The sequence below is a fragment of the Eleutherodactylus coqui genome, chromosome 1, assembly GCF_035609145.1.
Source record: "Eleutherodactylus coqui strain aEleCoq1 chromosome 1, aEleCoq1.hap1, whole genome shotgun sequence".
NCBI lineage: Eukaryota > Metazoa > Chordata > Amphibia > Anura > Eleutherodactylidae > Eleutherodactylus > Eleutherodactylus coqui.
In genome coordinates, this window is record NC_089837.1 from 97,101,211 (window position 1) to 97,113,727 (window position 12,517).

General features: G+C 43.5%; 1 protein-coding gene across 12 annotated transcripts in view; it reads left to right on the plus strand.

The window, feature by feature from the left end:
- Window positions 1–12,517, plus strand: part of TRIP12 (thyroid hormone receptor interactor 12) — a 105,109-nt gene that overhangs the window by 31,249 nt on the left and 61,343 nt on the right. For 8 of the 12 annotated variants that reach the window (XM_066598167.1, XM_066598166.1, XM_066598168.1 and 5 more), the window contains exons 2-3: window positions 10,026–10,172; window positions 10,665–10,796. In XM_066598167.1, the coding sequence (XP_066454264.1) occupies window positions 10,075–10,172; window positions 10,665–10,796 (230 nt within the window). In that variant the 5' untranslated portion in view covers window positions 10,026–10,074. The remainder of the gene's footprint in view (window positions 1–10,025; window positions 10,173–10,664; window positions 10,797–12,517) is intronic. The other 4 variants (XM_066598173.1, XM_066598175.1, XM_066598176.1 and 1 more) reach the window with 1 other exon arrangement.

A 12,517-nucleotide genomic window follows, 5' to 3' on the forward strand; every position in this document is an offset into this window, starting at 1 on the left:
TAAAAATTGCGTTCTTCTACATCAATTTTTCTCCTGTTGGATATTCTGGGATACAAATTGTCCCACCCGAGAGGTTATGGTGCACCACCTAAGTAAAAGACCAATATGTCTTTTAGGACCAGGTTAGATTATAGCCGTACCCTTTTACCTCTTTAGCACTTAACTGTGTCACAAATAATGCCTCCCTTGGTGCCCTGCATAGTAAGAGTTGGTTGGGAGAGGGGCATTGGATGTGTTCTTAATAGGTAGCTCCCCCCCATTAGGTTGATACATCCAGGTTTAGAGCCTCTTCGGGACATCCTAAAAATTACATATGGGTGTTTAGCCAATGGTTAAAGGAGTTCCCCTGTTACCTGGCAGTATCGCAATTTTGCTCATGAGGTATCTGAGCGTCAGCACTGCTTTTTCTTGCAAAAACATCCCTGCCGCCTGTGATTTTCTCACGCGAAATACAATAGGACTTTCTAATATTAAAAATGCATCATACAAAAATCGCAAGCTCGTGCGATAAAACGAAGGCTCCATAGGGAAACGTGGGCGATTTTTAAAAAAAATAAATAATGAAAAAATAAAATAATAATATTTTTAAGAAAAGCTCTCGTATCTCACACATTTTTTTTTATTTTTTTTAAATCAGTTGGGTGAAAGCGGCCTAAGAAATCTTTTACTTTTTAAATTTTTGTAAGCCGGGATGGGGGACCGACGACTCTCTGGTAGCGCTGCCAAGCCTACATGGTGGCCCACAACAGAGCTAAGAGTCAAATGTTGTATCGTGCTGCTTGCTGCAGTTGTGGGGGAAAAGCATCCCTGGTCTGCTTTAACCAGGGGAATCCTTGGACAGAGCCGCATCTGGGGAGCCCACAGGAGGTGCCGATTCAGGGGGGTGACCTGCTGCTTGTCTGAGTAGGTCACAAAGACCTGGTGTCTGGGGACCGAGGCTTACGGAGGTAGCAGTCTAGTGCCGCCTGTTTAGGGGTAAATGCTGTGAATTTGGAGGTTTTATTATTATTTTTATTTTTTTTTAAACCTCCAGTGGGCTCTAAAAAGCAGCCTGATAGCCCTGAAAGTACGTGGTGAGGAACAGGAGCTCAGGAGTCCATTTGCTCTCAGCATCCAGACCATGCCCCCATGGTACATTTTTGAGTTGCCGGTAGTGGCTTTCATGAAATGACTGTCTGGTTTCTTCTCCGTTGTGTAATAAGGCAGTTCAGTAACGTCAACGGAACAATATACGGCATACATGTAGTCATGCAGAAATATGTGACTATATGAATTGTTGTAAGGGGAAGTAGCTGTGATGGTTTGCAATGTGTGTGGGTGATACACTGTGTATGGCAAGTGTGGACCCCCCCCCCCCCCTTGTGAAATTCTCTGTTTTATGACTGCAGGCCAGATGGTATTCCCAGCTCTGTAACATAAATAACTGCTATATAAAGATAGGGTAACCAATAGAAAGCGGAGTCTTCTGGGGGGCGGTGCATTTCTCTTGCTGGGTGAATGTCTGCGGACCCTTCTGAGGCGGTATGCCAGTGGACTTGGTGGGGAAAGTTGCATTCAGCTCCAGTGGGGTTTTTTTGTTTGTTTTTTGTTTTATTTTTGTCACAAAGCGGACAAAAAAACTGAACAACTTGTTGGAGAAAAAAGAAAAAAAAAGACTAACGCAACCTTCCCCAATGTCGTCAGCTGGTATACTGCCTCCGACGGGTCCGCAGGCATTCCGCTAGCAACAGACTCCTTACCGGTAGTAATGCCCTGCCCACCAGAAGAAGATTCCCTTTTTTCTTTTGGGTACCCCGCATATGTTAAGTAGTAATAGTGTGTACACTGCGGTACGATTATGCTGTAAGACTGTATTCACACAGGTAAGTGATTCGTTTTTTTTTTGTTTTGTTTTGTTTTTTCCCCTAGTAAAAAACAGAACAATTTTTCATGTTATTTTCTTGCTTTTTTTTATTCATAATTTTTCATGTGGTTCCCATAGTAACCTGTTTAACGCATCACTCCCATGAAAATCATATGCAAATCACATGTCATTTGAATGTTTTACATTTCTACACATTCTAATAGAAATTAATGGTCAATATTTATTTCTTTTGAACAAATCGCCTAAAAGTAGGACATGCAGCAATTTTTCTATATCTGTCAGAGAAGAATCGCTTGTGTGAATTAATCCATTGAAATCAATGGGTTCTGTTTTCAGAATTAGACAAAACATGTGCAGTAAAATCGCCTGTGTGACTACATCCTAAGACTAATCTATCCAACTTTCATGTGATTTTTTTTTTTTTTTTCTTTTCTTCATGTGCAATTTGGGATCTTGGGATGACTATTAACTGCCTAACAATGGCCTCCAGCTCTGCTAGAGTTTGATAGACTGCCTTTACAGACATTAATACATGGCACTATGTAAAGCCCCATTTACACGCCTCTCCCCATTCATTTAACACAGCAGCCATCCCGTACTGAATGGCTGCTGTTTACACTGAACAATCAGCATTCAGGATTTTATGCAGCCTAAAAATGCAATAAGTCGTCCACAAATGATGCAAGTAAAACATGATTAAATTTTTTGCACCCCAAAATAGTGCTACTGAAAACTACAACTTGTGCCCCCCCCCCAAAACAGCCCTAATACAGCTCAATTGGCGAAAAAACATAAAATGTGCCGCATTCCCAGACATAACATAATTTTTTTCTTTGTGCAAAAGTAGTAAACTATTAATTCAGTACCGCCATAATCGCATTGACCCGTAGAATAGCGCATTTACTGCATACCGCAACATAAATGCCATGAAAAATTAAAACATTGCCACAAGTGAGTGTTTCGTTTTTTTTTTTTCTGTTCATTCCAAAAAGCAATAAGAAATTATCAAAGTCATACAATCCTTAAAATGCTACCAATGAAAACAGTCCTGCAAAAAATCTTACACAGCGGTCAAAAGAAAAATGTAAGTTTATTATGACCCTTGTAATATGGCAACAAGACCTTTTTTTTTTTTTCTTTTTCTTAGTAGTAGTAAAACAAAACTATATAAGTTTGGGATTTGATTCTATTGATCAGACTATAACATTCATGTTATTTGTACTACACAATGCCAGGAAGACCGTGGCAGAACACCACCCGAACTAAAAACCAAGCGACTATCGGCCCGTGTAACCAAGCAGTCGTTCAGCTATGAATGACTGTCTACTGTGCATGGCGGCTGGTGTGCTGGAGCGCTCTCCGCCTCCATTCACAGAATAACTAGCGCACCTATGTAAAGCGCGGGAGCCATAGTCGGCAATGGCTGGGAAGATCAGTCATCCCTTGTAAAGGTACTTTTACAATTTCCCCTCTTCCTGCAAGAAGGCTCTATACGGCCATGTTAAAAGAGAGGGAGAGGTAAAAAGTTATTGGTTGTTGGAATGCGTTGGATGCAAAAATGCAAAGAAAATAAAACTGCTCCTTGTGTAATGTAGTTCCAGCTATGCACATGCATGGCACGACTGACCTTGTTTAAGCTAGGCCCTGCTATTGTTGGCTGTGTTGTGTAATTGCCAAAGGAAGCTGACATGAGTCAGCTTGGCGGGGATAGACATTGTTGGGTAGCTGCAGATTCTTCTGATGACGTGGGACTCATTAGGGCTGGAGTCTTGTGTGATAGCAAAAATCACTGCTGTGTTTTGTTTTATTTTGAGACGTACGTTACGGGTGTGACCAACTTCTTTTCCACTGTATTTGGCTCTGAACGTTACAGAATGTTTGTACAGCTCACTGGCAGAACAAATGCTCAATGACTAGATATTTCCAGAGAATTACTCAAAAACGGTGAGCCCCAAAAATGTACACAAAGTGAGGAGTAACTCCATGTGAAAAAAATGCATGATTTGTAGTGAGTTTTGTAACTGCCTATTGTCCTATAGTTAACTTGTGGCCAGAATCTGCATGTTACATTCTGATTTTGGTGCGTTTGCCATGTATCTCCCATAGAGATGTATGCACAGGAAGAGCCAGGCTGCTGGTGCGTGCCAACATAACGTAGTTTATGCGCTCAAAGGTAATGACCGTGTCTTTTATGAAGGGCGTATCCAAAAAAACTGATGACCTATCCTTAGGATAGGTCATAAATATCTGATGGTTAAGGTCTGTAACCCCGAATCCTCCCTGATCAGCTGTTTCAGGGGGCCGCAGCACTCATGCTACTGCTGTTACCTCTTCAATGTTTATATCCCAGCATGCTTCTATTTGTACACAGAACAGAGGCTACAAATTATACTAAGTACAATCCCCTCATCACAATAATGGGGTACATTTAAAAAGCACCCCACACAGGAATTGTTACATCTTGCTTATGTTCTCACCTTCTAGGTGTTCTCCTTAGGCCTCGTTCACATAGGAATTGTTACATCTTGCTTATGTTCACTCACCTTCTAGGTGTTCTCCATAGGCCTCGTTCACACAGGCAACACGGGATCGCTCCGAGAAAATCTCATCGCTGGTCTGTGTGATATCGCTTCGACTTATCGCGGTCATACCACGACTTTGTAGCACCACATCTGAGGATTTTCGGGTGAGGCTTGAAATATAAGCATTTCCCCGAAAATAAGCCGTAGCTGAAGAAGAAAAAAAAAAACAGAACACACGTGCATCATCTCTCCTGCACTGTCAGCCCGGCCGCGTCTTCTTCCTGGGTTCCCAGCAGTGATGATCATCATCTCTTCTGGCCGGGAATTCAAAAATCCCTGCCTCCTAGAAGCACTAGCTGTGATTGGCTGACGCTTAGCCAATCATAGCCAGCGCTCGATCAACAGCAGTGATTGAACCAATCGGCGCCATTCATCGAGGGCTGGCTGTGATTGGCTAAGCGTCAGCCAATCACAGCCAGCGCTTCAAGAAGGCAGGGATTTTTGAATCCCCGCCCAGAAGAGATCATCACTACTGCGGACCCAGGGAGAAGATGCGGCCCGGCTGACAGTGCAGAAGAGGTGATGTATGTGTATTTTATCTTTTCCTGCAGTTAGGACTTAGTTTAGGCTTTGACAGTAGGAACAGAGGAAGGCTCCATAGGGAAACGTGTTACAAAACCTCACGAGTCTCGTGCAGATAGGCGGACCCGCAAGTTTTTTCTGTCGGATTGTCGTATGCTACACAATATCGCATGTGTGAAGTAACCCATAGGAAAGCATGGGCTTCTCATACATGCGATTTGTAGCAACGCTACAAAATCGCACAACTTTGTCGCCCGTGTGAACGAGGCCTTAAGGAGAGACTGTACCCTCTCCCGACTCGCATCACAGACCTCTCACTAGCCAATCCCAGAAACCTACTGCACACGGATGAAGGACAAACATCCCGAACAGCTGTCTGTGTGATTTTGTTTTTCAGTTCCCAGTCATTGTTATAAAGCCTTGAATAAAGGGCCTGACATTGATGTTCAGGAATGCCGCCATCCAATAGGTGGCGCTGCAGAGGTCTTGTTTCATCTTCCTTATTTGCATATATTTCCCAGAGGAGCTGGCATAGCTTTATAAGTCTCCACACTCGCCTCCTAGGTGCTCTCCTTAAGGAGAGATTATAGCCTTCCCAACTCACATACAAATGGGAAACGCTGAATGACAAGTGAGCGAGAAAACGCGCTGCCCGAGCGGAAACTACCTGGTTTTGTGTAGGCAAGTGAGAATTGTCCCGTGTAAAAGAGGAATAACTAGTATGACAAATAATTTATATTTAATTTTTTTTATCGTGGCTGCCCTGTGCATAATTGCCTCTCTTTACTAGCGTTTACGATGGGTATTTCCTATGGTGAGACTTTCTGGAAGTAGGGAGCTTCAGGGCTTTTCTGTGGTTTAGTTATGTCACATGTCAGATTAAATAGTTGCACCTGGGTTGATGCATGCTTGAAACAGTATCACATGCAGTCACATGATTGCTCTCCCGGTGCCACCTCTCCATTCTCCCCACCAGCACTCTTTACAGGCTGCAGCCAACCTACTAATGGGTCGTCACAGGCTGTGACTGCCTGAATGGGGAGGTGGCACTAAAGCTGTGGCAACCCAGGATGGGTGAGGATTGGCTGGCTTATCATATTTGACCATGGGCAGCTTTGAAATAAAAGTGTCTAAGACCAGACCTTTTTCTTCATGATATCGCTCTCCTGCTTATCAGTCTGAGAGGGGAATATGTTCTTTCTGACTCACATTTAGAAGAGGGTGTTTTTTCTTTAAGTGGTGAGATTACACAGACTGGTTTCAAACACATGGTTTTTGGTGCAGTTTTTTAAAGATTAAGTCAGAAGTGGATCCAGCAGGAAGGAGAAGTAAAAGTCCTTCCTCTAGATTTCCTGTATCTTTTGAATCCACTTCTGGCTTTGGCTGAAAAACAGTCTGCTTCTAAAACTTCCCCAAACATCTGTATGTAAAACTATAATAACTCATCTAATCGCCCCCTGTGCCAAATGAGACCATTTGTTGACTCAGTGACTCGGCTGTTTGTCTTGACCACAAAGAATTTTGATCACTTTGTTTTTGGCTACATGCAAATTTCTTCACAAAGTCACCAAACCTAAACAGTTGGTATGTATGTAGAATTTTCTTTTAAAATTTTGTCCACGGGCGGAATTGAGTTGCGCAATCCACACTGAGCACCCACAGTCCACGGCTCCAAAAGGGAAGCATGAGGGTTCACACTTCAATTTACACATGCAGATGTTTTCCGGATTACGCATGAGGAAAGCCAATCTAAGCATGCTCCATTTTAGTGCAAATTCCATGCGGACTTCTTTCATTGAAGTCAATGGAAGCCATCCGGTCCGCGGCCTGTCTGCAATTGACATTGCAGGCGGGTGGCTGATTCCGTGGGAAAGCAGGAGTTTAAGGGGGTAAAAAAGACTGTACCGTTCATGTGTGCCGACCGGCACTTCTGCACACATCCACAGTACAGAAAAAAGAAGACAGGCACATGTACGCAGAGTCTCCGACTGCAGGCATGGTCTGATTTCACTGCAGGGGTTACATACTAGAGTGTGTGTTCACAGGGTGGAATTCTGCGCGTAATCAGAATACCATTGTTTTCAATGGGAATCCACACAGTATTCTATACAGCAAGGATTTCAAGTCTGGTTGCAGGGTGGAAAAAAAAATGTGTAACTTGACACAGAAACCATGTTGTATCCACAACGGGAATTCCACACTTGGATTAGCCCATTGAAAATTGTGTGCAGATTCACAGCCATTCATTTACATAGCCGAATCCGAAATTTGCAACTTGGGTGTTGACTTCAGCCGCAGTGGAGAGATCTGTGTCCAATTCCGCCATGCTAGCATGCCCATAGAGATTAATGTAAACACAGTCTTTTGTAGTTGCTTACAATAAGAGAGTTCAAGGTTTAAGTGTACATTTTAATGATCTAAATAAATACATGGAAGAACGTTGTTAAAGGGTTGTGCCCAGTTTAACACTGAAGAAGTGTCTGGTCGGTGGGGGGCAGCCCCGATGAGCTCTACCAATCAGAAAATGTAGATCCATGCATCCCCAAAGAATTGGACAGGCAGTCGAATCTATGCTCTGCTTCCTCATTTATTTCAATGGGACTTACTGTCACAATTGAGTAAAAGCACTTGGTAGTCTCCTGTATTCCCAGTGTAATGAATGGAACAATGGTGCACATGCCCGACATTCATTTGATGATGACGTAGGACTCCATACTTGTGATTGGTGGGTCTCCCAGCAGTCAAATTTCCACTGACCAGATGCCCGATACGCATAAGATAGGGGAATAAGTGTCTGCCTGAATAGGGAGGTGGCACTAAAACAGTGGCAACCCAGGATGGGTGAGGATTGGCTGGTTTATCATATTTGACCATGGGCAGCTTCGAAAGAAAAGTGTGTTAGACCAGAACTTTTTCTTCATGATATCGCTCTCCTGCTTATCAGTCTGAGAGGGGGTATGTTCTTTCTGACTCACATTTAGAAGAGGGTGTTTTTTTTCTTCAAGTGGTGAGATTACACAGACTGGTTTCAAACACATGGTTTTTGGTGCAGTTTTTTTTTAAGATGAAGTCAGAAGTGGATCTAGCAGGTACTTGATATGTCCTGTCTTTCAGAGACCTATTAAAGGGGTATTCCATGCACAGACTAAGATTTTATTCATAGGTCATTTTGTAATGGGGTCACTGTACCTGGTCTAGCTACTTAAAGGAGATGTCCCGCGCCGAAACGGGTTTTTTTTTTTTAAACCCCCCCCCCCCCGTTCGGCGCGAGACAACCCCGATGCAGGGGTTAAAAAACCCACCCGCACAGCGCTTACCTGAATCCCGGCGGTCCGGCGTCTTCATACTCACCTGCTGAAGATGGCCGCCGGGATCCTCTGCCTTCGTGGACCGCAGCTCTTCTGTGCGGTCCACTGCCGATTCCAGCCTCCTGATTGGCTGGAATCGGCACGTGACGGGGCGGAGCTACACGGAGCCGCTCTCTGGCACGAGCGGCTCCATAGAAGACTACAGAAGACCCGGACTGCGCAAGCGCGGCTAATTTGGCCATCGGAGGCCGAAAATTAGTCGGCACCATGGAGACGAGGACGCTAGCAACGGAGCAGGTAAGTATAAAACTTTTTATAACTTCTGTATGGCTCATAATTAATGCACAATGTATATTACAAAGTGCATTATTATGGCCATACAGAAGTGTATAACCCCACTTGCTGCCTCGGGACATCTCCTTTAATCCATTTTCTATCTGTAACATGCCTGAAAAATATCTCTGCATCCTGACTACATTTGCTATTTCCTCCCATTTCCATAGCCTGCAACATCCTGTCAGCAGGGCATCATGGGAGGACAGAAGCACTGTATTGTAGTATGTCTACACCAGAAGTGTGGGGGCATGACTGGGCTGAGCTAGAGGTAACGCCCCCCCAGGTCACGCCCACAGCTTTCGATTGGCCGTGGGACACCTACACCTTCACCTAGGGAGGGGGAGGGAGGGAGAGCAAGGCAATGGCAAAGCAAGATGCCTGTATCAGGTGTTGCCATGCCAACCCATCAGTCCTCCGCAATTTTTATCGCGGGGGTCCAATGACCTCATAGAGGGGAGCTCACTCCCTCTGTGAAACCTTTTACATGCAGCGATCTACATAGATCGCAGAATGTAAGGGGTTAACAGCGGGGGTTACTGCTCCGATGCACCCCTGCTGATGCAGCGGGAGGCTGGCTATCTTGCTGCCGGAGCTCATCAATGTCGGGGCTGATGCCAAAGCAGGATGCCTGTATCTGGCGTCCTGTTAGCATGACAATCCGTCGGTCCTTCGTGATTTATATTGTGGAGGTCCGATGACAAAAAAAAAAGACATGAAAACCCTTTACACACCCCACTCTACATAGATTGCAGCATGTAAGCGATCAAGAGCGTTCCTATGATGCACTGAGGTGTTGGCAGCCTGGTGAAGCTGTGTATGTCGCAGCCAATCGGGAGCTGTGGGCGTTACCTCTAGGTCAGCCAGGTCACTCCCACACTTCCGGTGTCGACAGACTCCACTATTACCCAGAAGCACTGTACTGTATAGCTCATGTGCAGTCCAGAGTGCTGGAAGCTCCTGTCTGTCGGCTTCAGCAGGCTCTGAGTGAGAGAGCGGCTGGTGCTGGTAAGTTGTAGGACCTGTGAGTTGTGGGCGGAGCTACAGTGCTGACCGGTGAACAAGTGGCAGTTGTAGGTAACTGTGGATGTGATGCATGTAAGCACAACGGCTGCATGGGAAGAAGAGAGGGTAACAGGTTGCCACTACTTGGCTGTACCCTCTAGATTTCAGAATTTCTATTTTGTGCCTGGAAAACCCCTTTAACATGGACAGTGCGGTGTTTATGCGGCATGTTGAACATAACTTGCAGGAATTCTGAGAGCAGGCTGTCTCTTCAGACTCCTTGTAGCATACTGCCTTTTATATGACTCCTTTAATGATAAATTGAGCAGTCACTGTAGCTACTTCACTGTATTACACTTTGCTGGGAAGGATATTTTTGTAATGTTGTGTTTTTCTCCCCTCCTTTTGCAGTGAATGGTAGTGTCTAGAAAGGGTATGTCCCTTCAGGAGAGAGGTGCCAATGTCCAGCCGGCCTAATAACAATCCAGGGGGGTCACTGCGACGTTCACAGAGGAACACTGCCGGGGCCCAGCCGCAAGAGGACACTGCAGGAGGAAGGTAAGGAAAGCTCACTGCTGTGAAACTGCACCAAGGTCACACATACTAATCTTCTAAAGTGATAACTCCAGCTCGTGCAACAGAAAGAAGTCTTTGTACACAATGGAGACGTACTAGCAGCTACTTTACCTCAGATAACTCTTGTTTGGCTTTTTGTTGTATTGTCTAACGTTTTCTATTCTCACGCATTGACATGGTTGCTCTAGATGAATTTTCACAGACACTGTTAAGGAAACGTAACTTCTATTTTGATCTTCCTATCTACTCTTTAGCTTCTAACTCTCTTCAGGAAAGGACTAACTTTAGAAATCCTTGGCACTTGCATTTGTTGGGGGGCAAGGGGATTGTATCATGTAAATATATATTTACAGCACAGCTGCAAAAGTTTGTCCTGCACTATGGCTATTTCCAAGTCATGCTTCAATACGAAACGTAACAGGAGGGATCTGTGTTTCCTGTATCCTCTGATGCAGTTCTCTCTTGGTTTTCCAGCAACAGGTCCCAGTTAGAGCAGGCAGAACATAAGACCCCTAGCCCTCCTGAGAGCAGAAAGTCACTCTCTAAGACCCCCAAAGTGCAGTCTAATACAGCTACTGGCCAGTCCAGGGGATACAGCTCTAAAAGGTAACTTTACTAACTACTTTATGAACTTGTATAGCATTGGTAGTCGAATGTCTTGCTAGTGATATTGGCGGAGGAATACACCAAGATGTAGTAAAGGATTCAGAACTGTCTTTCCTTGTCAAGACTCGAGTAAATACTGCATGTATTTAGGTCTTATTTTAGAAATTGCCGTGTCTTGCATCTTTTTTTCTGCTTTTTATTCTTTTGCTAAATAATACACTAAACCTTGTCCATATTGTGTGTCATGCGTGCCAAATAGTTATTTTCTATGTATTCAGCATCATGTTTAACTTTTTTATATTACAGTTGACCAAATGCCTCTTTTTCAGTGGGACAAGCCAAGTACTGCTATGTTTACTCCCAACTCCCCCCCCCCCCAAAAAAAAGATTGCGCTTATTGGCTTTTCAACATGCTCGATCCTTTGTTTCTGTGGGAGCTAAGAGTGCTTTTATATGGAACAATTAGCATTCACCCAAGCACACCATGTCACAGAATGCTTGTAAAGTCAGTTTATGTACAAAGATTAATCCTAATTTTACCTTTTTTTTTTTTTTTAAACAAACTCGTTCAGTTTGCTATACCAGTCAATTAGAATAACAGAGCGATCGGTGTTTAAACCAAAGAATTAGTGAAAGAGCTATTTTTTTTATACTTGCATAAAATGAACGATAAGCGAATTAATTGTCGTTTGATCGCTGGCTGTGTTTTCCCTGAACAATGTATCGTTCATTTTCGCTCGTTTAAACAATTTATGATCCGTAACAAGTTTCTTTCTGTCCAATTAACCCCTTCCTGCACTACACCACTGCAAGCTAAAATACTATTGCATTGTAATGATGCAGACAGAATGCGGACTTTTGGTACCATAACTTTGCAGGAACAAACGGCTGAGATTAGGGATAACTAATCAGGAAATTGAATGTTCATGTCTCCTAGTAAGACTAAAAAATTGTGAAAGCCCTTTATTTTTCAAGGAAAACTTTGAAAACAAGAAAACATGTATATGATAAAATGAACACTTTGGCATTTTACTTGTTAATGGTATTCAACATGCAAGATAAACCAAAGTTTTCTGTTCATCACCCCCCCCCCCCCAAAAAAAACAACAACTGAATGAAGTGATCAAAGTCTGATATAGCCGAAAATGGTGCCAGTGAAATCAGCTCGGCCCACGAGAATAAGGTCCATTCACAGAAAAATAAAAATGTTATAGGTCTTTGAATGCAGCAACACAAACTTTCTAAAGTGTTTTTATTACGTAAAAGCAGAAAAACACACGAACGTTTGTCATCGTTGTAACCGTAACGACCCACTGAATTTTTTTTTCTCTTGAAACTGTGACCTCCATAAAAGCTATGGCGGAATTGCTGTTGCTTTTCACCACCCCCACAAAGCAAAAAATTAAACATTACATTAATATGTGCCCCAAAATAGTGTTGTAATATACAACTTGTCCGACAAAAAACAAGTCCTCGTCCAGCTACATCAATAGTAAAATAATAGTGTCATGGCTTTCAGAGTGCGGAAGAAGAAAAATCTGCATACTTAAGGGAACACCACAGCAGTAAAGTGATGAAATTATCTGTGGAGTACTAGCACATATCACTGGTACTTGTGCAGTACACCCAGATTGTGCCATGCACATGCGCTAATCTCATTCCACATTGCGTATTATTTATGATCAATCGTGAAAGGGGAAAAAGCAGTAAATAGATCTCAG